Raw genomic sequence first — 25,194 nt, 5'->3', positions numbered from 1 at the left:
CAGCAGGAGCACAACTTTTTCCAGTTGCATTATGCAATTCACCACCCTGCCTGAGAAGTTGTATGGCAAACATCAGCCTTGGCCAACTCTTTAGAAGCACTTACAAGTTTCCAACAACATTGGTTGCTCTCCCACAATTCATTACCTTGCTTTTAACATCGGTACCAAAAAACAAGTTTTAATTCCTCATGGTTTAAGATACAGCGCGCATTAAAAACTCCAAGTTGATGTGTGACTGAATTGCTGCCCTATCTGGAAATCAGGAGCTTAGAAACTCCTTTTCACAGCTATAATCAAGCTTTTGAATAGTAATAAATTTATCATGCATTTATTAGCTATGCAGCTGCATATTTAGCAACATAATGATATCCTGGTAAAATGAAGCCACAGTAACACATTCAACACCTGTATTTGTCTTGATACAGTAAACAAGACTGTTAATTTTTTGACTCAAGATATTATCTTTATTAAATAAAATGCAAATTAGGCAGAATCTACTATAAAGTTGATAACTCCTTTTTAATTAAAGCCTTTTATTTTTACATTTGAATGGACACAATTTGGTTTATTTTTTAGTACCATAAAAAAGGGAGGCAGAGTACCTGACTTGTTTTTCTAATACCTGCTTTGCTTTTCAGCTCTAGAGAAATTTCAGACACACTGCGGTATCTTGCTCTTCCACCTGCTGTATCACACAGGGAATTATGTCAGCATGTACTGATAAGTGACACTGGTCTGACTGTATCAGACCAAAAGCTTTGTTGTTATGCTCAAAGGACACCAGGTGGTGGTGGAAGACTGCTTAGTAGCATATTTGCATTCCTATATTGTGACATTCATGTTGTCTTTCTCTTCAGGCTGCCTCTTCTCCTTCAAAATATGCACTGCTAATAGCTTTGAGACTTAAAAATAGTAATACTGGGTCTTCCAAAAAGCCTAGCCAGCATAACACCCTGTTTGCAAGCGTACCCTAAAGCAGATGCCAGAAAGAAGGGTAACAGCGAGCCAAGCACAAATAAGCACTTTTTTCCAAGCAGTGTCCACAATGCCAGCCAGCAGGTAACAGTGGTGCACTCCATGTCATCTGGCTCCTTCCACCCTACTCCATTTCCCAGCCTGGCCTTAAGAGACTTTAATAAGCTTTACTGGGCTACCATTTTATGAAAACAGAGTCTGGTATGAATCTCCTCACTCCACCTGCTTAAAACTTGTTATTAACATTTAAATTTGACCAACTCTGATGAAGTGTTCTGTTAGGAAGATTCAGTTTAAAGTCCACATTTTCAAACTACAAAAAAGTATTTAGCACTTTAAGGAAACACAGTGTCACTGTGCATAAGGCTTCACAACACAAGCTATTTACTTTCACCATTTTTTACTAGCTTTTATGCTAAACCCATCATTTCCACAGTTCCTGTCCTGTTCAGTCATACAGTTTAGAAACAAAGGCTATTCCCACTTCTAACACTGACATTCCTATATAGCATACCAAAACACATAGAAAACCCTGAAAAGCCTCTGGGTAGTAGTGATTGAAGAGTTTAACTGTAAAGGCATAAGAGCATCATAATTCAGGGATTCAGAGGGCAAGCTATGTGAGATTTCTTAGATAATTAAGAATGACCCATAATTCACTAGCAGCCATAGGAAATTCTACTATCCCCATGGCTTTGAGAGCAAGAAATCAAGTCAACTGTACATGAACTGATGTTTTCAACCTTCAAGGCAAACAAACATATCCCATCTATGAAATAATTTTATTATTTCTGGCAGTGAATGTTTGATACATATATGAATTAAATACTTGGGCAAATGGTAAATATCAGCAGTTGACATTTTTTCCTTCCATAAAAAAATAATTAAACTTTCTGCTTAGATACTCGTTTCAATTTTCTGGTAAGCATTACAAATATTTTTTAAAGAATATCCCATGTTTTTACTGTGATATACCACACATTTTTGCAGGCGCAGAGTACTTTTTTATAGTCTTACAACTACTTGACACAGCAGTGTCATTAGTATTTGCGCTGAATTTCAGTTTCATTTGGCACTTCCAGAGCAATACAGAGATTCCCTGGAATAATAACTGGGAGAGGAGGAAAAAAAATGCTGCTGTTTCCAACTGCTTGCCAGCAATCCAAGAGATGCTGTTCTCAGGAGAGTGCCTGGTAAAAAACCACAGTTTTCTATATTAACTCTGTAGGTCGTAAGCTCAGTTCAAACTCTGAAAGATAATTTAAACCAAGGCATTTGCTAGTAGCTCAAATGACTTTCAACGGTTCATCTGTTTTCTGCACTCTTTCTGCTGCATTTCTTTGAATACTGCATATCTACAGTTGCCAACTATTATAAACTACAAAGCCTTCTTGTTACAACTAGCTTCAAGCCGAAAACAAAATTAAAATCTCATCCAACAAAGCTCTGATAATAGCAGGCCTACTTTTTTTTATGACTAAAATGAAAAAGCTTTATTCATGCTGCAAAGCAGTCAGAGACCAAACAGTCTATGCACCACTGTGCTAGGCTCTGCCCTAACAGAACACAAGAGAAGTCTCAGCACTAAAAAGCTGGCAAGTCTAAATCATTTTAGACAATTTATCTAGAAGTCTGGGGCACAGCACCCCCACAGACTGGAAGAACTAGAGATAGGGCAGAGGAAAACAAGGCAGGGGAGAAGTCAAGTGAATCCACTGTTACACACAGGTTAAACAGGAAGCACAATCCACCTGGGAAAAAGTTTTCAGGAAAAATACTTCAGTGAACACTGATTTAAAGCAACCATAAGATTCAAAGTTTATACTTTCTTAGCAAAATATTGTGCTGAAACTCTTCAAAAGCAAAGGGGATCCAGAAATTCATCCTACATTATAAACATTACCATTTTCATAGTATTTTTAATGTGTTGAAGACTTTCTTTACTGCATGACTCTACATATTAAAGTGTTATAACTACAACTTTCCTCGTAGGCTGATTAATCAAGCATTTCTTTTCCTTCTCTGGAAGAATATCTATCTGGAATGTGGGTTTTAGGCCAAAAATGAAAACTTAACCATTTAATAGATATCTGGAAAAAATAATTGCTATGTCAGTGAAGCTCAGTAGGCCGAGTCTAATTCTAATAATTAAGAGGATGAAAATGCTGAAAGGGATGCTAGCCCCTACCCTCTGCAGTGTGAAAAAAGTAACCATCAAGTTGAAGTTCATTTTGAAAGTGCTAAAGATAAATCATGGGCCTGAAAGAAAAAGCATGAAGACATGAAAACAAACATGTATATGACCATGAACACACACATGCATGTTCTTATACACTGATGCCATATATCAGTAATAAACTGTCTGAAAAGCAATAATGACTAACCTCCACATTTTAGTGAAACTGTGCATCAGGCTCACACAGCAGGGCAGAGCAGGAGGTTTCAGTCCATCCATTTGAAGGAGGAGGGCAGGAACACCATACAGAACCAGGTATTTCACATAAAAAAACAGGACTTGAGCTAAAGCCAGGCCACCTAAAAAAAAAAAAAAAAAAATCATACTTTAAACAAATTCTGAAATACTTTTAAAACACGTTAATACCAATTACTTCCAAACAGCCATTATTCAAAGGACTAAAGCAAGCATCGTCGGTTGATGGGATATACAATACTTACTTTTGCAACAACTTAAGGACACAAGCACATGCAATTATGACTTTAGGCACACACACACATGAAATAGTACCATTGTTCCAGTATGAAGGCATAAGTAAGCATCTTTTTTTCAAAAAACTTTGGACCATGGGTATTGACTGCTATGGAAAACAATTACTGACTCATGTTGAGCTAAAAAACCAGAACATAGTGATATATAAGTAATGAACATTTACCACAATAAATTTTACCATTGCAAAAAAACCCCAGCCAACCACCCTTCACTTGTTCCTCCAGGACACATATAAACAATGGTTACCTTTGCAGTTTATCCTGAGAGCTCCACAAACAACCCATGTATTGTCAGATTGTGTCCCCCAAAACACCCCCACAAGATCTCCCCTGATGCAGCAGAGGCATAGAAGACCAGAATTTAGTGGCATAATGCTTAAGGCATATTTCAGTTTTTAAACCCACAGGAAAAAGGCCTCCTTAAGGTGCTTTAGCTGCCCGATTCCAACAGAAAAATTTTGGCTGTGTGTTTGCTCACAGCTTAACCCCACGGTATGGCAAACAATGCAGCATCTTGCACAACGTGAGACAAAAATTATACTGGCTATTCTCAGGGTTATTACTCACACAAGTAACAATTTTAGAATGCATTATAAAGCAAGATTATTTATATTAATATTCTAAATGTATTCTGCTGAATAAAATGCCAATAATCATAAGAATAATCATAAGAAAAAAAAATATCAGTAGAAAGCAGAGGCCAACATCTTCACAGAAACTAGTGAGAGTTCACTCCTAAAAGTACCATTGACTTGGGCAAACTTTGCCATCTGACTGACAGTTGACAAAAGTAAAATCTAATCCCAAGGGAGGGAAAGTACAATTATAATTTGGAAGAGTAAAAAAAGTTATAAAATGCAATTGTTACATCTCCTTCCTTTCCAGTGTTTTGCTTTCCCTCACTAATATTGTGATTTGACTGGAGTACTTTAGATATTTAATATAATTTTAAAACCTTCCAGCACTTTGCTTGGAGACAAAGTTCTCAATCTGACTCCAGCAGCACAAGTCCATGAATATCTAAATCATTTGGATTTTTTTGGCAAGGCACTCCATTTGCATTCTGCTGACTAATGGGTATACTATGGATGACAACCAGAAGTTAAACATTAAAAATTCATCTAATATATAACAACTTAGGGTGAAATTCTGGCACTAATAACGTAAATTGTAAAACTCCTGCTGGCCTACATGTGGACAGCATTTTACTGCTACAAGCCAACATTTTTAGTTTTAGTATCATGATATAAGAAACAGTTGTGTCATACAAGATAAAAATTGATATTACAACAAAATACCTAAACATAAAGCTTATGGTATGTTCCTTCAGGGACAAGTCATCTAATATTCAATAACATTCTTCACCAGTGGAAAACAAACAAATCAGAAGCACAATTTGGATACTAGCCAATTAGCTACACATTAGACTACTGCTAAATCATCTATACAGCCAACTTTCTCCTTTAATTCCCATCTCATTCAGTTTCTCATTTCTTTTCTGACAAATTTCATTGGAGAACTGAATGCTGACACCCACACAAACCAATTATGAAGATCACAGCTGTCTGTGCATTGGTAAAATTCAAATTCCTTTTGTTGTGCTTGATAGAAACACAGATTCAGAGACACAGATTACCATTCTCTTGAGACCCAAAAACCAATATATCTTATTTTAAATACAATGATGAAAGATTCCGAGTTCTCAGATACTAAGTTACAATACACAAATTTTAGGGGGGAAAGAACAAACATTTTCACCACCTCTAATAACGTTATTGACAACTCAGGTGTGTGTTAACTAGCAGACAGCTCAAGAGCACTGATATCTTAAATAAACGTAGACATCACATCACCAGTCACCACCTGGCACACACTAGCTAACCGCATGTGGCAATTCTAAGGCTCACGATACCAGCAATGTGAAGGTCCCTATCAAAATAATGTACATTAAGTTCTCATTGGTCTTCAACTCATCCCAGCTGTGTGAGCGTTCTGGCCACACAACAGCTGGGCTGCACTGGCAGCAGGTAAAGGCTTTAAACCATCTTGCATACCTGAGACATTCCAGCTGCTTTGCATTTGCTCCATTATAGCACAAAGCAGCCAGAAGTACATTGCTTCACCTGATTTAAAAACATTAAAAAAAGAAATTTAAGATCAATGCTGAATTTCTCAAATTCATTAACAATATCACATAATTGGTTCTCTAGTATTTGATTTAAAGCTTAAAAAGACTGGCACACCAGCATTAACTTTAATTAGAAACAAGCTGTATCAAGTCTATATTAAAAACACACCTAAGGGAAAAAGTACTGAAAAAATGCTATCTTTTTTCCAGAGTAAGTTAATTCAAAGGATTTGGAGTCAAGGTTAATTTAAAAAAAAAAAAACTGAAACATGTTAAAGTTTTTTCTTTTAAATCAAAAAAGTACCCATACAATCTTAAACACATGCACTTCAACAGTCAAGCTGTTTGAAGTCCCAGATTAAATTAACTGACTTTTATAGAGATTGATTTTTTTCCAATTTATCTTGCAATCCTTAAAACATTCTAAGTTTTCCTATGCTTTAAAAATGCATTTAGAGACCTTCAAATATTGACCATCCTTAAATTTACTGCAAAACTGCATTTCCTAAGTTTCACAGAACTTTTTTTCAAGTATAATTCTGTCCTGGTTTTGGCTGAGATAGAGTTAATTTTCTTCCTGGTGGCTGGTATAGTGCCCTGTTTTGGATTTGGGACGAAAATAATGTTGATAACATACTGATGTTTTCAGGTGTTGCTATGCAGTTAAGGACTTCACTTCCCATGCTCTGGCCTTCCAGCAATAAGTCAGGAGGTGCACGGGAAGCTGGGAGAGGGCACAACCAGGACAGCTGACCCAAACTGGCCAAAGGGATATTCCATACCATACGACATCATGCTTAGTATATAAACTGGGGGAGTTGGCTGGGGAGATGCCACGAAGAACTAACTGGGCATTGGTCAGCAGGTGGTGAGCAACTGTGCTGTACAGCACTTGTTTTTTATAGTCTTTTACCATTATTATAATTTTTTTTCCTGCCCTATTAAACTGTCTCTATCTCAACCCATGAGTTTTACCTTTTTTTTAATTCTCTCCCCCATCTCGCTGAGGGTGGGGAGAATGAGTGAACAGCTGTGTGGCTGTTTTAGCTACATGCTGGGTTAAACTACAACAAATTAGAATTCAGAACATTCACAGAATTTTACTTTTTCTTTTTAGTTTTCATATTCTCAAAACTCTGCCTGATATTTTTTGACAAAGTTATCAAACAGAACATTTTCATAAGTAAGCGACAAAATATTTCAATCCAGGTATTAGAAACCACATTTGGCATGTTTCTGTCCATAAACCATCACCAACACTCATGGTCAAGAATTGTAACTTAGCAGGCAATTTTATTATGAGCACAACAACACAAATTTACCCTTTTCGCAGCTACATCGACCCTATGGCATTAGTGATTGTAGATGCTTGTTTCTGTCAAGTACCAGGACAGATTCAACTAGAAAAATGTATCAAAGATAAATATGCAGTCATATTTCAAAAGCATTAGTGACATACAGCACAAGTCTAATAGGAAACAAACATTTAAAACAGCTCAGAATTTCAGGACATATCAAGTTCAAAATACCAGGTTTTTGGGGTTCATTTACCCTTTCTCTTATTTTTTACATGTCCCTTCTCCTATAGAAAAAAAAAATATGCAGGGATTCCTTCAAATTAAAATCTCCATGAAAGAACATGGCTCTGCACTGGAGCAGATAGGCTACAGATGTATCTCACCAGCAACACCAACAATCATAAGATGCATCAGGAGTTTCCAGCTTCATTAATCAATCAGTAAGAGCATGATTATTGACAAACATTACACACTGGACCACAGCCTTTCCTTCACAGCAGGACACTCCTCCCTGACATGAGCCCCAAGACTGGGTCTACCATGACCTTCTTAGTTTGGTATTGACCACAGCAGGATGCTACACCTCATGCTGCGGGAAAGCTTTCATACGAACATCTGAATACCACAGCGCCAAGTCAACACGGCACAAGCTGCCAGGTAAGGAGAGCTCTGCAGCCCTTGCCAGCAATTCCACGTATATTGTGCTGTGCTGTTCTGTCCCCCAGTCAGGGCTCACCGCCCACTCATACCTGCTACACTCACCCGAATTAACACGAAAGTGATGGCTCAATTCTCTTACTCCTGTCTCTAGCCATTGAAAAAGAGCATCGTGCAAAAAACGTGAAGCACCCTAATGTCATTACTTGAACAGAAAACAATGCAATTAACAATTAGGCTCATATTGCTCAGCAGTGTTTTTCATTGCTGCTTGGCAGTGCTTTGGTGAGCTGCTGGCTCACAAAAACCAAAAGGAACAAGGAAAGAAAAAAGCACGACAGGGACTCCTGCAGCCCACCTTCATATCCCAGCCCTCCAGTAGCACACAAACAAGAATCCTAAAACATATGGGACAGTGGTAGGAAAGTACATATCACAATGTTTGCCCTGGAGGCAAAGTGCTTTTTAGACAAAGTTGTATGGACATAAAGATCCCAAAGTGAAGTTACTTAAACAAGACTAAACAGAGCTGCCAAGGGACTCTTGGTCAAGGCATAGACAGATCTTCCAGGTTACTTTTTTTCAAAGTTTTTTCAAAGACAGATATGCCTTAAAGCCACCTACCTTGAATACTCCAAAAACATCTACAGTAGGCATTAAGTTCATTATATTGTTCAAATACTTGCAGGAAAGAACTCTCTAATGAAACCGTTATAACAACTAAAAAAGTAGTCATAAAAGTAGGTTAATTGATAATACTATCTGGCAGCTTAGTCTGCAGGAAAGCTCATAAAAAATTTAGCTACCACCACCACTTCTTTCTATAAAGCAGCTAACTAGTGTGTTAGAGAATAAAGTCTTACTAAGCCTTCTGATCCATGTTTGTATTTCCAGTTTTCAAAACAGACATCAAGATGCCAAATACTTTATCGGATTATCTTTATCTTGCAGGATGGAAAAAAAAATTCTCAGACTACTGTTAGTATTTCATTACCATTTAGGTAGATGCACAGACACCTTAATTTCAATAGCAAAACACTGTGCGCCACTTAAAATTAATTTGTAAATCAATTTCCTATCTATGGGTTTATTAGAAAAAGAACTGCAACACATCAAAACCAGCACATCCAACTTACATGGACTACTCTGCAAGTCTTGCTTTCAAAGAGGAACTTATGTAATATCTCTTATTTTAACAAATCAAAACATGAAATCACCAATTACAGATTAAACCAGATGGCTCTACCTTTGAACAGATCATATCATTCTAGATTGACTTATATGCGGCTCATGAAAATAAATACCCTTCTGGAGTACCAGAGCCTAGTTAATAATTAAAACAATGATAGCTAATTGACACCAACTTGTGCATGCTTCACTAGAGCAAACAAACGGCATACAGTTAAGACCAATACATTAAAGCCACAAAACACTCACTACATTGTATCATACATGCATACATCTTGGATGTGTGTCTACATCAGACACCTATATAGATTCCTCGTCAAATATATTTTCACAGTTACAGTATCTATTAATACCCTGGATTAATCAAGTGCAACAATTGTATTAGACAATACATTTTCATGCAGAATTCTGGCTTTCATCATTCCCTATACTTTGTGAGGCTGACATGAAGCTCTGTTCAGGTTAGCAGAGATGAGTAAATGGTGCTGAATCACCAGGCTAAATGTGGAGCCTCACAAGGAAGATATACGCAGTGTTTTTTGACCTCTGCATTTTCAGAATCAGCGAAGCCCAGCCCATGAGCAACTCTTAATGCCGCACCGTCAGGTGCTCATCATGCCTGGTGAGTCCTGGACAACAGTAACATCTCCTGCTGGGAGAGTGGGGTGCCACTGGAGCCCATTGCATTGAAGGAATACATAGGCCAGTAAAAGAGTCACTGAAGGAACAAGTGCAAGATTTCACATGGATTTTGTGTTCTCGGTCTCACATTATCCAGAGGGTACAGCCGAATGCCTTTCCCAACATCCAGGCAAGGGACAAGATTCTCACTGGCCTACACAGAGAAGGTCAAAGCACCTGTGGGGTCTGGAGCTATGGGTCATCACTGGAAATCATTTATACCTAAAGTTACCCAAAAGAGTTAATATTTGGATATCTAAAAGCACCTCTACACACAGCTAGCTCTCACCACCTCATCTTCCTACATACCAGAGACTGACTTGAAGGTTATTCTTGCTACCAAACACAGGTCACTGAAGAAACCAAATACAACTGTGTACTCAGCATGAAATGACACATTTTTCAGACCCATATGATGCAGATTGTTGTTAATGCACATGGCATTTGTTCTCCAATACCACAGCCACAGCTTGCTGTGATATAAGCACTCAAGTTTAGAGAAGCATCTGCAGAATGCTAAAGGAAACAAATTTAAATGTGAGGAGGAATATGTGGTAGAAGAAATTCTGACATCTATGTGGCATGTGGGGATTGTAGTACTGAACAAAGTGTTATGTATCTGAAAACAAATACATAATATTTTTCTATCATATTTAGTCCATAGAAGATGTGGATGCAACCAGCTTTCTCATATCATGGAGAGAAAACCAGCTAGGAGTCTTCAACAGGGAAAAAACTGAATTAAACAGTAGATTTTGTACTGTCTAGCTGAAGAGCTTAAGGAATGAATGTCCATTTTCTCTTCTAGTAGAGAAGTTATTTTAAATAGTGTGAAGAATAGCTTTAAGAAAGCTGCTCTTCTCCAGAGGACTCTCCAGCTAGGACTCCAACCATTTTTCATTTAACCCTCCCCAAAATCCAGGGCCCATAGTGCAACAAGACACTTAATTTCCTACTCATTAAAGGATTGATGCACAGAGGATGCAACCTGCTGTCTCTCAGAGCACGTAGCCAAGTACTTCCATAGCTCATTGATCCACAGGGCAGGAACACAAGCTGCCTTTCCTGGCAGATGCCAGGCACAAGTTCGGAAATGTAGGGAGAGGAGTAATCCAGGAAAATAGGGAACCGAGAGAGAATTGAAGGTTCTACCTTTCCTGAACACCACATACACAGTCTTTAGACTTCTGCTCACAATTCCCAACACTTATCACCCAGTTAATGACCCTGAAACCTTCCAGTTACAATTATTACCTGCACATAACTGCAATTAAAGAGATTGCACAGATACTTCAATTACAGCACAACAATAATTCAGGAAAGTACATGCCACATCATTGTTTATTCAAGAGACAGACTTCATCTACCCAGGTGACATAGCCAATAAAGAGACTGGGGGATATTCAAAAAGCAAAGAGTGAAGCAAGGCTACAATGCCCTCTGAGCCTTTAAGACACTATGGTAATATGTGTCACAAGAAACACACAGGTCAGCTGGGTTATGTGGGACAGAAGGTGGCTTCCTCTAGAAGGGGAGAAACTCGTGCTGACTTTGACACACTCGCATTGAGAAGAGTAGGGGAATACACAGAACTAGGCATTTGCAAATGAGTTGGAAGGAATGAAGTAACATAACCTATAAGCAGGAGTGTTGCTACAGTAGCGCAGGTACTGGCTTGTAAAGGGCATGGAGAAAAGAACCACCTCAACATTTGACCTAAGAGGATCTTTAGTTTAGTGGCAAAAGGACAAAAGTTTAACAATTTTAAAAGTTTAAAACACAACCATACAATTCACAAAATGTACTAACAGCAGCATACAAACAGTAATATCAAAGACAGCTTGCACCTTTGTTACAGTTAAATACACAGGCATCAAACCCATACATGCACCATTTTGTATATTGCTGCTTCTAGAAAGTCATTTGCCAAATTCCTTCCACACAAGAGAAAACAATTCTCTTGCTGCTGGGTAACACATTCTTTCAGGTACTATTTTTTCATAAGTTTATATCTGAATGCACACAGGTATAATGTTACTTCAGGTAACTTTACCATTTCTGCCTTGTAGTTTATGGCCATGTACATTAATAGATGTTGTACACTAACATTTTTAAACCAGTATTGCAACTCAGGGTTTGTTTTGGTTTGGGTGTTTGGTTTTTTGGGTTTTTTTAAATTTCTTTGCAGTCTCACAGACACACCACACAAAGTGATGCAGAAAACTATGTAGGTTCACACTTTTGAGGTGTATACTGACCATCATCACTGCCCTTAAGACACCAAGAGCAAAATCTCATAGCACTGTTGTCTTTAACAGCACTGCTGGCATTTATTGCCTGTTGTTCAAAGATATCCCAGAAGCAAAATGGGGGAACAGTTATAATCTCCCTAATTAGAGCTGACTGCAAAACATCCTCACAGTCCCCCCCTAGGTTTACTAGGCTATTGAGGCAGCAAGGCATAATCATAGAATCATTTAGGTTGGAAAAGACCTTAAAGATCATCAAATCCAACCATTAACCTAGCACTGCTAAGTCCACCACTAAACCATGTCCTGAAGCACCACATCTACATGTCTTTTAAATACGTCCAGGGATGGTGACTCCACCATTTCCCTGGGCAGCCTGTTCCAAGGCTTGACAACCCTTTCTGTGAAGACATATTTCCTAATATCCAATCAAAACCTCTCCTGGTGCAACTTGAGGCTGTTTCCCTCTTGTACTACCACTTGTTACTTGGAAGAAGAGACTGACACCACCCCACCACAACCCCCTTTCAGGTTGTTGTAGAGAGCAACAATTAGGTCTCCCCCCAGCCTCCTCTTCTCCAGGCTAAACAACCCCAGTTCCCTTGGCCGCTCTTCGTGAGACTTGTGCTCCAGACCCCTCACCAGGGCTTCGTTGCCCTTCTCTGGACACGCTCCAGCACCTCAATATCTTTCTTGTAGTGAGGGGCCCAAAACTGAACCCAGTATTCGAGGTGTGCCCTCACCAGTGCTGAATACAGGGGGACAATCACTCCCCTAGTCCTGCTGGCCACACTATTTATGTCTGATACAAGCCAAGATCATGATGTAATTAGATGCTCCATGCTGCTTTGAAGCTGCTGTAGTTAAATGGGAAACAGAAAAGGAACAAAAAAACATACCCAGCAGTGAAGAACAGCTAATACACCATGTGGTTAATCCCCCTTAGTCAACAAAAAGCTGGTCTCAAGGCTCTGTTATCTGATGTCATTGGTTTTAATAATGCAGTATGCAAAATAACAGAGAGGAGTGTTTAGCTCTGTACAAGAACTGCTGTAGAAGCATGGTTAAGATCCATAAGGATCAATAGAAAAATATTACCAGTACCCTTACTCATATATCAGTGGCTCTTTAAAGCCAGACAGTGGCCTGCCACTGGTTTGAGTTTAAGGAGACCTGGATAATCATGGTGATAAAACTTGCACTGAAAACATATTAAGTGACAAATTCTGCCTCAGTCTCATTTGTAGTATATTTAAACACCTGCTTTCATTCCTAAAAAGAAAAAGCTCAGTGAGGGTAGGGTTAACACTTTGAATATACCTCTCCTAAAAGCAGGGTCTCCACAAGGCCTTGTTTCAATTCAAATGATCATATTTTCATCAGGAAGCTTTACAATCCCAACTTCTTTAACACTGAATTTCACCACCTGTTGCTTTGAGGCATGTTAGTCTTTCCTAATAATCTGTTCAAAATGCATTTTAATTCTTATGATATAACACTTGATTTCATCAAATACATATACAGCCTACTTAGCTATTGTCTGGAAAGTAACTTTTCCCCCCCTCTTTTTTAAAATCAACATTGGTAGTCTTGAAGGGAAGAGGAATCTGCCAGTAACACCAAAGATGGAATATTTAGTCCCTAATTCCATAGCCTTGCCTGTCTTATCCAGTGGCCAGCCCTTACCAGGTTCCACATGCTCAGTAACACAGCAAAGCTTTTTGTCAGATATACAGACAAAACCAGGAGCTAACAGATTTAATTCATCAGTGAAGTGACATTTAGAACAGAAGACAAAAGCTCAGAGTCGCTGTTTAAAAAGTGGATTGAGTAGAATGAAGCATGGAGGCAAACCTCCCACTTTCTGCTCTCGCTCTTTTTTATATATAAAAGTTATATATTGAAACATATATTAAGTGTATATACATACACACATACATATATACATAAAGAGACAGAGCACACACATTGCCCTCTACTGACGAGAGTCCAATAGACAAGTGTCCTCCACCACTCACACCGCTCATCATACATGATCTTCAATGAATGCTTGACAGGACCATACCAGTGCATTGATTCCTGTTAGTTATCAGTACAATAAGAGGCATCTTCTTCAATTCAGCAATCACCAAGGCTTTTTCAGAACCCAATTTTAAGGCCTGAAGTTTCTCTGCTTTTGTTCCTCCTAGCTGGCGACATACGTAGGACAGTGGAAAAATCAAACCAACCACATATGCCGGTGTCTTACAGGTTAGCTTACATCTACCTACATACCAGCAGCCAAAGTTCTTGCCAGTTTATATTACATTCATCAGCACTTATCTTCTCCTCACAGCTAGGCCTTTTAATGAAATACCAGGGAGATGGGAGAGGGCAGAAGGGGAGGTCAAGCAGGAAAACAGAACTGAGAGGCACTGACTGCTCCTTCCAGGCCACCTTGTTTGCAATTTCTTCCCTCTGCTCTTTTTATGACTGCTGTCATTTTCCCTTTCAACATGAATACAAACTAGAAACATCAAAACACAGAAGGGTATCAATAAACATTTTAATTCTTAGCATCCCCCCTCCTCCATCCCTATACTAAAGAAACTTTTTTTTAAGTGTCCACTTCTATGACTTTGCAGGGGGAAGCCAATTTAGACCAAAGTTTAGACACACACTTTAGATGGGAAAAAAACTCAGAATATGTTTTTAATTTAGGAAGCAACTCAGTAAGTTCTATTGTACACTTCTTAGAGGATCTACATGTTCTATGAAGAGACTGTAGATCACCTTACTGACAGTGACTGGCCATAACGTACTATTCATAAGTACCTATAGATGGACATGAAAGAGAAGTAGACTGGGGTTCTTGAAGTGGGAGGAGCAGGAAGATTTCTGCTATTGTTTCTATACTCACCCAAAGCCCAGTATGATGCAGATTCCAAAGGTGGAGCACTGCTATAGAGAGCATGGATATACATGAGGTGAATCATCAGCTCAGCCAGGCACCACCAAAAGAAAATACGAATTATGCCCATGATTAAGATGCTGAGGTTGGTCTTGAAACAGAAGGCTTCTTGTCTCCTCATCTAAAGAAGAAATCCAAAGAGGTTATATGGCACATAACTGACTGTTTTACTCAAATACTCTTCCTGAGAATTTTTTTATATTTAATTTGCTATTCATTACTATTTCTAAGGGGACCATTTGACTACACCATTTGGAAATTCCTGACATACTCTTGAGGGAAATAGCTCTGTCCATTCCCAATCTTAGTAAGCAGTAGAAATCAACACGAGGCCAAATGTGAACATACACTGCACCAAACTGTGGTAGAAAAGGCCAACTGCTGTTAATCTGAACAGAATCCAGACATGAGACTTTAATTCCTGTAACTTGATCAACCTCTAGAGATAATAAAAAAAATTAAAAAAAAAAAAAGCAGCTATGAAGGAGAAGGTTTTCCAAGCAGCAGCCCTTCCAAACACAGAAACAATCACTGCTTGCTCTTAAAATACGTCCAGCTGCATGGGACTGATTATTTGAGGACAGTTCTTCATTTTTCTCCTGTAGCATTGCTAAGGTCAGCAAGACCTAAATGACATGCTGAGCAAATGGCAGTTAAGTGCAAATTAAATACCAGGTAAGACAAGGTTGGCAGTTGACAGGCTTCTCAGGATGCCCCAAACTCTTACGGTGCTAACTATAGTAAACACATTGGTATACTATTATTTTACCTTCTTTCCACAGTAAGAGAGAATATGATCAAATAACAGAAACATAGGATTGCCTAAAAATTTAGTCATGTTTTCTACATCTATCACTCCTTCTCCAGTCTCTAACTGGCCACCAAAAATGCACATACAAGATAAGCAACCAACCCATCTGTACAGACAAAACCCCCTTGTAATTGCAAGCACACAGTACAGCTAACATACAGTTAAATCTGCTAGCTTTCAAATGAAGCAGAACACTCATTTTGAAGGTTCATTTGTACCAGCTAGATGAAAGCTTGGAGACTACCATTTAATCACCAGGATTTACACAACAGGCCTTCAAACCCATGACTAGAACTGCTATGCTCTGCTTCAGCCCAGAAATTCAACAAGGCCATTGATGAAGTGCTACAGTCTCTTATTTTTGCCTGGCAATGGATGCCAATTGCCAGCATTGGTATTGCATTCTTCGGGCCATACATCTCCAGGACTTCTGCTTTCCAGTGTGCTCAGCAGTAGCCCTCATGTCAGTCTCAGCTTCAGTTAAGGGGTTCTGCAGGTGGGCTTTTCTACTAGCAGCAATAAACACACTCTTTGTATTGTGTGCTTTAAATCAACTGCTGGGTACTGCAAACTTGAAAACCTTTCTCCAACGTCACCCACCAGGGCAATATCCTCTGCTCAGGTAAGAGCTCTGACAACGCACTTCAGCAAACACCAACAAGAAACACATTAAGGTTGTTCAGTTTGTTCCATGTTCATTATGGCTTAAACCAAACAGGTCTGTGCACATTTAAATGAGAACATACTGCAAATACAGGCATCCCTTTCTCAATCTTCCTTCTCCTCACACCAACACAGGTAGTCTTTGCTGAGCCATATCAGATGAGTTCAGTTTCAATGCAAGACACACACACACCCCCACTCTCAATTTTTCCTACCACTGTCCTGGTCTCAGCTGGGATAGATTTAGTTTCTTCCTGATGGCTGATTTAGTGCTGTGTTTTGGATTTGATAGGACAGCAGTGTTGATAACACACTGATGTTTTTAGTTGTTGCTCAGTAGTTGTAGTGCTTACACTCATTCAAGGACTTTTCAGCCCCCCACACTCTGCCAGCAGGGAGGTGCATGGGACACTGGGAGAGAGCACAGCCAGGACAGCGGACCCAGACTGGCCAAAGGGATATTCCCGACCGTGTAGCGTCATGCTCAGTACATAAACTGGAGTTGGCCAGCGGTTGGGAATCACTGCTTGGGGTCGGGCTATTGATCACTGGGTGGTAAGCAATTATTGCATTGTGCATCACTTGGTTTTGTATATTCCTTTATCAGTAATATTATCATCATTGTTGTTTCCTCTTCCTTTGCTGTCCTATTAAACTGTTTTTATTTCAACCCACAAGTTTTTTTTCCTGATTCTCTCCCCTAACCCACCGGGGGTGGGGGGAGGGCAAGCAAGCAACTGCATGGTTCTTAGTTGCTGGCTGGGCCTATCCACAACAACCACCTACCCCCAAGCTGTTCTCAACCTGGAGTCTCATAGGTCTTCTGAAACATTCTGGGGGGGGGGGCGGGGAACCACAAGCCACCAAAAAAGAAAACCCTTACCCTCTGCTAGGGGTACAAGAATATAGGTGGAATTTAACACACTTCAGGAGCTACAAAACAATAAACAGTAAAAAATTAAATTACCTCCGTTTCTATGCAAGTCTATGTGGATTTTTCCTACAACATCCATCCCAGGATAACAACATTCAGCCTTGCATCTTCCAAAGCTACTGAAGACAAATGAGCATAGGACTTGTCACTGAGGGGTCCACCAGAATCTCAGCTTTATAAAGAGCTTTCATAAAGACCAGTCTATTTCCTGTGGCTTCAACCAAAAATTTTCAAATATAAACAGAAGCAAGCAACGCCTAGGCTTCTATACATAAAATGAAACAGCAGTTTTATAGTTTGAAATGTCCACTCATCCATTTTACCCCAATGATGTTAGCTATAGACATCACAGGTGATGATTTCACTTCTTACTCAAGTGTGCAAGGAAAGCAATAAAGCATGGAAACCTGGGGGTTTCTACATGACAGGGGAAGCAGGCTTGAAAAGCAGCCTGCAAGGCACTAGAAAAAGAAGTGCAGTAAGATAGTAGGTCTTTCATATTAAAGAAGCTGCTCAGCTTGCTGAAGTCTGAAGAAAAGTGTTCCAAATAAACCACCAACTGCTTTCACACCAACATGAGGGAAACTGGGGTCTTCAGGAATTCCCACTACAAACCATCAGCTTTCTATGACTGAAATCTGTTTCAGAGTTAACAGCCAGCTCTTGCTGAAAATGTTACATTATTCAGCCTGATAGAGGAAAGGAAAACAAAAACTATGTGCTAAAATTGTAAACACTCTCCAAATGTAGCAATGTGTGTCATCAGCTCCCTGGCTGAAGGAATGAATCGGATGTCAAACAAAAACATCCTGTAAAGTAGAACAATCTGGGGGAGAAGGTTTGTCTTAAATTTGATATCAAGGACATTGTCAAATTTCCAATGCTATGCTCAAAATGGTCCAGTCTTCATATTCCTAGAACATTATTTAATATTTTCAAAGTTATGTGGAAGACAGATTTAAACACTCAAACAATTCTTCATCTCCGAGTACTAAGTAAAAACTGAAATCCTTCAAATCACTAGTAAGGAGGAAAAATATTATAGAATCAGTTATAGCTGCTTTTACTGAAGTAAAAATATGTATGAATGAAAACCCCTTTTCTGTAGGTGTGGTGGTTTGTTTTGTTGGATTTTTTTTCTTCAAAGTACCTCATTTAGGGAAAAATATTTATTTCAGAAGGAAAGAGAGATCAGAGTCTGACAGAGAAAGATTAATCATCCAGCCTTCAAAAACTATTTTGCTTTCTTTCCACCTTCTCTAACATTGGAGTCTAATCAAACTCTCTCCACCCAAGCACTAGATATAAAGACTTATTTTGACTAAATATATTCTCAATGTTTGTTACCAGCCTTATGCGAGTTCAGTATTATGCCACAGCTGGCATACAAGCATGAATACCCAAGACTGGTTTCTAACTACAGCCTTCCTTTTGCATGCAGCATACTTCAACACTTACAGAGAAAAGGATGATAGATACAGACTAACATTAGGAACACCTTCTGTTTGAAAGTCTCATCAGTATCAATTTTTGTCAAGTAGGCAACTAGAAAATAAGTAGAAACTCAGGCTTACTTGTAAACTACATTATGAAACACACCATGAAAAGAATATCTCAAGGAAAACTGGATGAAATTGTCTACCTAACATTTTCTCAATTGGTATTAAAATCTCTCAGGATGAGTGAAACAAAAAAAAAAAAAATCAACCTATCATGCTTTAATCTATTCCTCAAAGTCCAGGGTCTGAGTCTAGATTTGGCAGCTGAAAAAGGATCATCATCCACTTCAATAGTTCTTTACCCAATTCACCTGAGGTGCAGATGCACTGAAAATCTGTAACTGCGAGACCTTAAAAACACTGTTACCTGTTTACTGAATTCATCAAAATTCATAAGGGGTCCATTGTGGAACGTGGGATAATAAAACACATATGCCAGCATCCACAAGAAGGAGTGGGATGACTTCTGGGCAGGTCCATGCCAGCAGTACTCCAGGCTGAAGCTAGTGCAGAAGAGACAGCGGACAGACACAGTGAAGAGCAGCAGATAATACTCATTTTCTGTGTCGTACCACTTCCTCTGAAAGACAAAACAAAGACAGATCACAATGGTGCAATGCTGTGTTTTCTATATGACAGGACAGCAATGTCCACCCAGATCCTAACTTTCAGGGTCACCAGCAGCAGGAAGCAACTAAAGCAAACAGCAGCTAGAAGGAGCATCTAAAGTGAAGAGCACTCCTTAATGCATGAACAAGCAGCACTGGCTGTTGATGGAGAAAGGGCCTCTGGAGCTATTGCAACCAGCGCAGAGAGACAATAGCTTGATTTCAGAAACATATTAGGTTGTGAAGAACTATGACAGCAGGAAAGCTTTTTGTACAGGAATACAATTATCTCCTTCAGGTTTGGTCCAGTAATACAATATCCAAACCAGCTGGCAACCCTAATGACAGACAAGGGATTGCTAGAGCTGAAACCAAGGCTGCAGTTCAGATCTGAAGAGAATCAGTCATTCTTAAGAAAGCCCAAGACTCGAAAGATGTTATTGAGCCTTTATCAAGTTTTTGACATTCCCTGTCACACCTGTTTCCAACAACAAAAACACGTCATCAGAAAAAACTTGGAAACATCAGCAGACAGTTTGGCTGGTAACATTTGTATTGCGGTGGGCCCTTTCCTCCTCTTAGCAAGACACAAATCTGTCTACACCACATGAAAAGACCCTACCTACTCATTTCCCCTCTGCCCTGCCCCAAACATCAGAACAACAAGCCTTATAACATATGTCCAGTTTTTCCACTTAGTCCAAGTAAATGCAACAAGGACGTTTTTTCACAACTGAGCAGCAGTTTCTCTAAAAGCTGTACTGTCCACTAAAAGCCATTACAGAAAGAGCAAAACTGAGCTTGCACCAACCAGTTGTGCAACTTGTCTGGTACAAATCAAAGTATTGGAGAAACAGTCTCCCTTCCCATGCAGAAGCCTGCAGTCACCAATAAAGTACAGTCAAGCTTGACTAAGCAACTCCTGGATACGAATCCAAAACCCAGCACCTTAAATTGGCATGACTTCAGCTCCAAAGAACAAGAAATGTGTTTACTAGAGCACTAGGTAAAGTATTATCATACTCCATCTCTACATAATACTACTTACACATTAAGGCACATACTTCCATCTCAATGCACCAGCCAGCATGATTGAGATATACCACTTTTCTAACTGGAGAAGCTCCAGCATGAGTCACTGCAGCACTACTGCCTAAGATTTTTCAAGTCAACCTCTGCTTACATCAAGCAAAGGGGTAGCACTCCACCATAAAGGACAAACATCACTATAATTAATTTGATGCTTAATTAGTCCTTCTCACATTACCTTGGCTTCTTCCACAGCTGGTATGCGTAAAGTGGATAGTAGGGTAAGGGAGCACAACCATGTCAGGAGTGACAGCTGAAATTGAGCCACAGCAAACGAAATAGTTGCATGTAACAAAATGACAGCAAAGCCCTTGATTCCCAGTAACAACCAGCAGGCAGCCATTCCATAAACCATCAAGCACCATGGTTTATACTGTTAGAAAAAGAAAAATGAACAATTTTCAGCTTGATTATGTCTAAAGAAAAACTGTCCTCACAGGGTCTATTGTAGAAACAAACACAGTCAACAAGGTTAGAACACATATGAAACAATACAGGGAAACACAACTGTATCCATAAAAATGGAAGGGAAGGGGTTTCTCTAGCAGCATGTGTGAAAGCCAGAGCCTCTCTGATCTGGGGGAAAACATAACTTCCTCTTTTTCCTTCCCCAAACTAGTAGGTGTGACACCACATGCCAATCATTTCCAACAATCATGCCAAAACTCAAGCAGTCATCACTTTACAATCTTGGAACAGAATAACTACCCCCTTCTTTTGTGCACAGGTCAAATGACACTGGTTAATGGTTCACTACAAAGCACATGCTTTCAAGGGTGGGAGGCTGAAGTCTCCAAACACAGACATAAGGCAACCTACCTACTCACTCTCACCTGTGCATTGTTACACACCCACTCACACAGCTCACCCCACAGAATGGGATTTCCCACATTCAATAGCCTCAGTACTGTTTCCCATGCCCAGAATAAACTGAAACCCACAGAAACTCCCTGCTGTGAGGAAAATCCATACATACCTTCTCCACCAAGAGCCTAGACACTTGTGATACCAGCAGGTGACCAGCCAGAAGCCACAGTATACGTTCCCTTCCCCATTCAATCCAGTAGCTCCACTCAAAGTCCATGGGGTCCTGGGGCATCGAGGGAACTAGTCAGTATGTGTATTTGGCCATAAAACCATGCTCTTACAGGACAAGCAAACGTGTCTAACACCAGGTCTGTTACCCAACACCACGCAACTCAACATCTGGGGAACATCTTGTTTCAGCAATGCAGTCTGATCACTAACAGCAGTGAGCTCTGACAGCTCCATTTTGGCTTCCAATGATGTGACATTCAGAAAAAGTGCTTTAGTGTCATGACTCCTAAATCCCATGCTAGCACTGAACCTGACCAAGCAGCGATCACTGCCATTCCCTACAAACATCATGGAAGCTTTCTAACCACAAAGTAGGCAGGGAGGCACCCACCCACACCTCCTCCCCAGGACATGGGGAACAAGGCTGGTGACTACACAGAGATGCAGCCAGGAACAAGGGTCCCACTCCTCAGGGCTTCCCAGTCCAACACATCCTTGCTTTGGTTCCCTGTCGGGAAGGTTCTCAGAAAACACCAAATTAGTCTGTTCCTGATCATCTCTTCAAACCCAATAAATTCATACCTCTGCTTGCCCTGATCCTTTTAATTTTAGTTCAGGTGGGTTACCCCCTCCCCTCCCCCTTTAGAAAGGAAAAAACAAAGCCATTTTGGACTATACTTAACTCATGGAAAGTTTAGTCAGGAATTTTTATTTTTTTCAACTTCTTTCAACCTTGTAAGAAAGAGCTTTTAAGACAGGCAACAGAGAAGCAAAGCACTGCCTTCCCTGCACCTGCCCCTCACCTCTCCTGAGGGATTTGGAGAGCAACCCTATCTTGGAAAACCAAGAGCTTGGGTGAAAAGGCACCTTCCTGGAAAAGAAGTTTCAACAAAGCCGAGGTAGGATCAGATTAAGTCGATGGGCCAAGGGCAACTGCACAAGTTTCAACACGGCTGAGTGCCGAGTGCTGAGGTCCTGCACTTGGGTCACAACCACCCCATGCAACGCTACAGGCTTGGGGAAGAGTGGCTGGAAAGCTGCCTGGTGGAAAAGGACCTGGGACTGTTGGTCAACAGTCAACTGAATATGAGCCAGCAGTGTGCCCAGGTGGCCAAGAAGGCCAACAGTATCCTGGCCTGCATCAGAAATGGTGTGGCCAGCAGGAGTAGGGAAGTGATAGTCCCCCTGTACTCAGCACTGGTGAGGCCACACCTCAAACACTGTGTTCAGTTTTGGGCCCCTCACTACAAGAAGGACGTTGAGGTGCTTGAGCGTGTCCAAAGAAGGGCAATGAAGCTGGTGAAAGGTCTAGAGCACAAGTCTTATGAGGAGCAGCTGAGGGAACTGGGGTTGTTCAGCCTGGACAAAAGGAGGCTGAGGGGAGACCTTATTGCTCTCTACAGCTACCTGAAAGGGGGTTGTAGCAAGGTGGTGTCAGTATCTTCTCCCAAGTAACAAGTGATAGGACAAGAGGAAATGGCCCCAAGTTGCACCAAGGGAGGTTTGGATTGGATACTAGGAAAAATTTCTTCACCGAAAGGGTTGTCAAGCCTTGGAACAGGCTGCCCGGGGAAGTGGTGGAGTCACCATCCCCGGAGGTATTTAAAAGACGTGTAGATGTGGTGCTTCAGGACAGGGTTTAGTGGTGGACTTTGCAGTGCTAGGTTTGCAGTTGTACTTGATGATCTTTAAGGTCTTTTCCAACCTGAACAATTCTATGATTCTATAATTCTATCCTCAATATGAGTTGCACTTTTTCAAAAGGCTGTGAGGTCAAAAGCAGGCAAGGTGAGGGGAGGGCCTGGTTGTTTTTTGGTTTTGGATAGAGCAGTGCTAGTTTTCTTATCAATTTTTTTAAGCCCAACCATGTTTCTTTAAGCCCTTATGCCTCAAAAATCTGTTCTCCTCTATGGTAGACTACAGGCCAACAAAGAAGGAAAAGCAGGTTCACTGACGTTAAGCATTATCCAAACTACCCAGTGACAGGAAAAAGGGGAAAAAGGCTGCAGGAAATATCAGGGGTGATCACAGATTTTAAAGCCAAGCAGTATAACAGAAGGCTATTAAGTGATGTAACGAAGGAAAAGTGCTTAGACCAGGGGTCAAATAGAGAAACAAAACTTTGGTTATAATTCTTGGATCTAGACACACCTGGCAAGTCTCTCCTCTTCATTAAAAAAAAAAGATTAAAATTAACTATGAATATCCAAATCTGCAAAGTTACTACAAACCTCTGAAGCTAAATCAGAAGCTTGAGTGAACAACGAGCATTGAGACATGAAGTTAACATTATTGCCACAAAATAAAAGATGCTGGTACCAGTCAGACATCCTACCTTTTTGAGGCCCCAAAAGAGAGTCCCTGGTTCCAGCCCAAACCTTCTGTCCATTGCAGCTTCATACCCTGCAAGGAAGAGCAAACCTTTGCTAATGACACAGCAGCCAGAGTAGAGAGAGTCGGGGATGTGGCCTCTGCTGCTCAAGAGCAACACAATCCCATATTGCCTCTGCTGATGGGGACACTGAGCCAGGGAAAGGCATGTCACTGCTCTCCTGGTGAGCTGCCTGACCAGGGCAGGGCTCTGCCCCACAGCAAAGACAAAGCCACTGAATTGCCCAGAACCTATGCTTCAATTCCCCCTTGCCACAGAGGCAGTAGCAGATGGCAACCAACCTTTCATCACGCACGACCTCCACTAATCCTTCTTTCCACTCTTTCAGGGCTGCCCGGTGTCTCCCACCAGAGAAGAAAGGGCACACAGACCTGACAGTGACCAGTACAAAGCTGCTCAGAAAAGCCACCTCCAGAGCTTGTTCCCATGCAGCATTTTGCTGCCTCCACAGAAGGCATGCTGCACATGTGGGTGCACAGCCTTGTACCCATTTACTGAGCACTTCCCTCACCGCCCTGCAAGTGCCTTTCTGGCACTCCTGTCCTTCCCTTAAGCACTTTTGAGAGCTAGCCAGGGTCATTAATGTAGAACAGCTTGTGATTAAAGCTTAACAAGATGCAATACACATTTCCCTAATGAGCCTCTCCAACTAGCTATACTTTCATTAGATAATACTACTTTCATTTCCCTTAAAATGCCAGTGTGCCAGAACACAGGTTCTTTTCAACTCCAAATTGTATTTAAATTGTTTAAAACCCACCCCTACTCTCCACCACACAGCCCCACTGAACCACAACCAAGCTACTCTATCAGCTACAAAGCGCAGGCAGGTGTTTGGAAACAAACTGACCCCACAGCTGCACAGACAACCCAGCCATTGCTCCAGGCCCACAACCCAGCACAGGAGCCACAGATCTCCAGGCAGGTGAGCACCCACCTGCCCTAGGGCATCCTCAGGTTCAATCCCCAACAAGCACCACCAGGAGGCACAGCTGCTTCTGAACCACCCACCTCCAAGGGCCTGCAGGTAAGAGGGTTCAAGACTAGCTAGGAAAAATCCCAATTCTGACCCAACTTCCTTGAACATCCTCTATTTGAGCAGCTAAGCTTCAGTGGTCTCCCTCATTAGTTCCTTGATGGCCAAAGGCCTTCCCAGGACCTGAAGCTGAAAAGCCTTGGGACAAACCTCTGTGCCCAGCTGACACATGGCTACTGTTTCCTCACACAGAGCTGGTTTGCAGCCAGGAAAAGCACAGGTACCCCTTGCAGAAGAACAAAGTAAAAACCAACGCGGAGAGGTCAACTCA

General features: G+C 40.7%; 1 protein-coding gene across 1 annotated transcript in view; it reads right to left on the bottom strand.

The window, feature by feature from the left end:
• Positions 1-3,359: 3,359 nt before the first annotated feature.
• The window catches only part of HHAT (hedgehog acyltransferase), a gene marked incomplete at its 3' end in the record, with an annotated part of 22,004 nt that continues 169 nt past the window's right edge, over positions 3,360-25,194 (bottom strand). The window contains exons 2-7 of the mRNA XM_010284549.1: positions 23,831-23,898; positions 21,434-21,547; positions 20,636-20,830; positions 19,128-19,340; positions 14,803-14,974; positions 3,360-3,510 (exon numbers count right to left, since the gene is read on the bottom strand). Of these exons, the coding sequence (XP_010282851.1) occupies positions 3,360-3,510; positions 14,803-14,974; positions 19,128-19,340; positions 20,636-20,830; positions 21,434-21,547; positions 23,831-23,898 (913 nt within the window). The remainder of the gene's footprint in view (positions 3,511-14,802; positions 14,975-19,127; positions 19,341-20,635; positions 20,831-21,433; positions 21,548-23,830; positions 23,899-25,194) is intronic.

Source organism: Phaethon lepturus, unplaced genomic scaffold, assembly GCF_000687285.1.
Source record: "Phaethon lepturus isolate BGI_N335 unplaced genomic scaffold, ASM68728v1 scaffold18743, whole genome shotgun sequence".
NCBI lineage: Eukaryota > Metazoa > Chordata > Aves > Phaethontiformes > Phaethontidae > Phaethon > Phaethon lepturus.
This window is presented reverse-complemented; position numbering and strand designations above follow the sequence as displayed.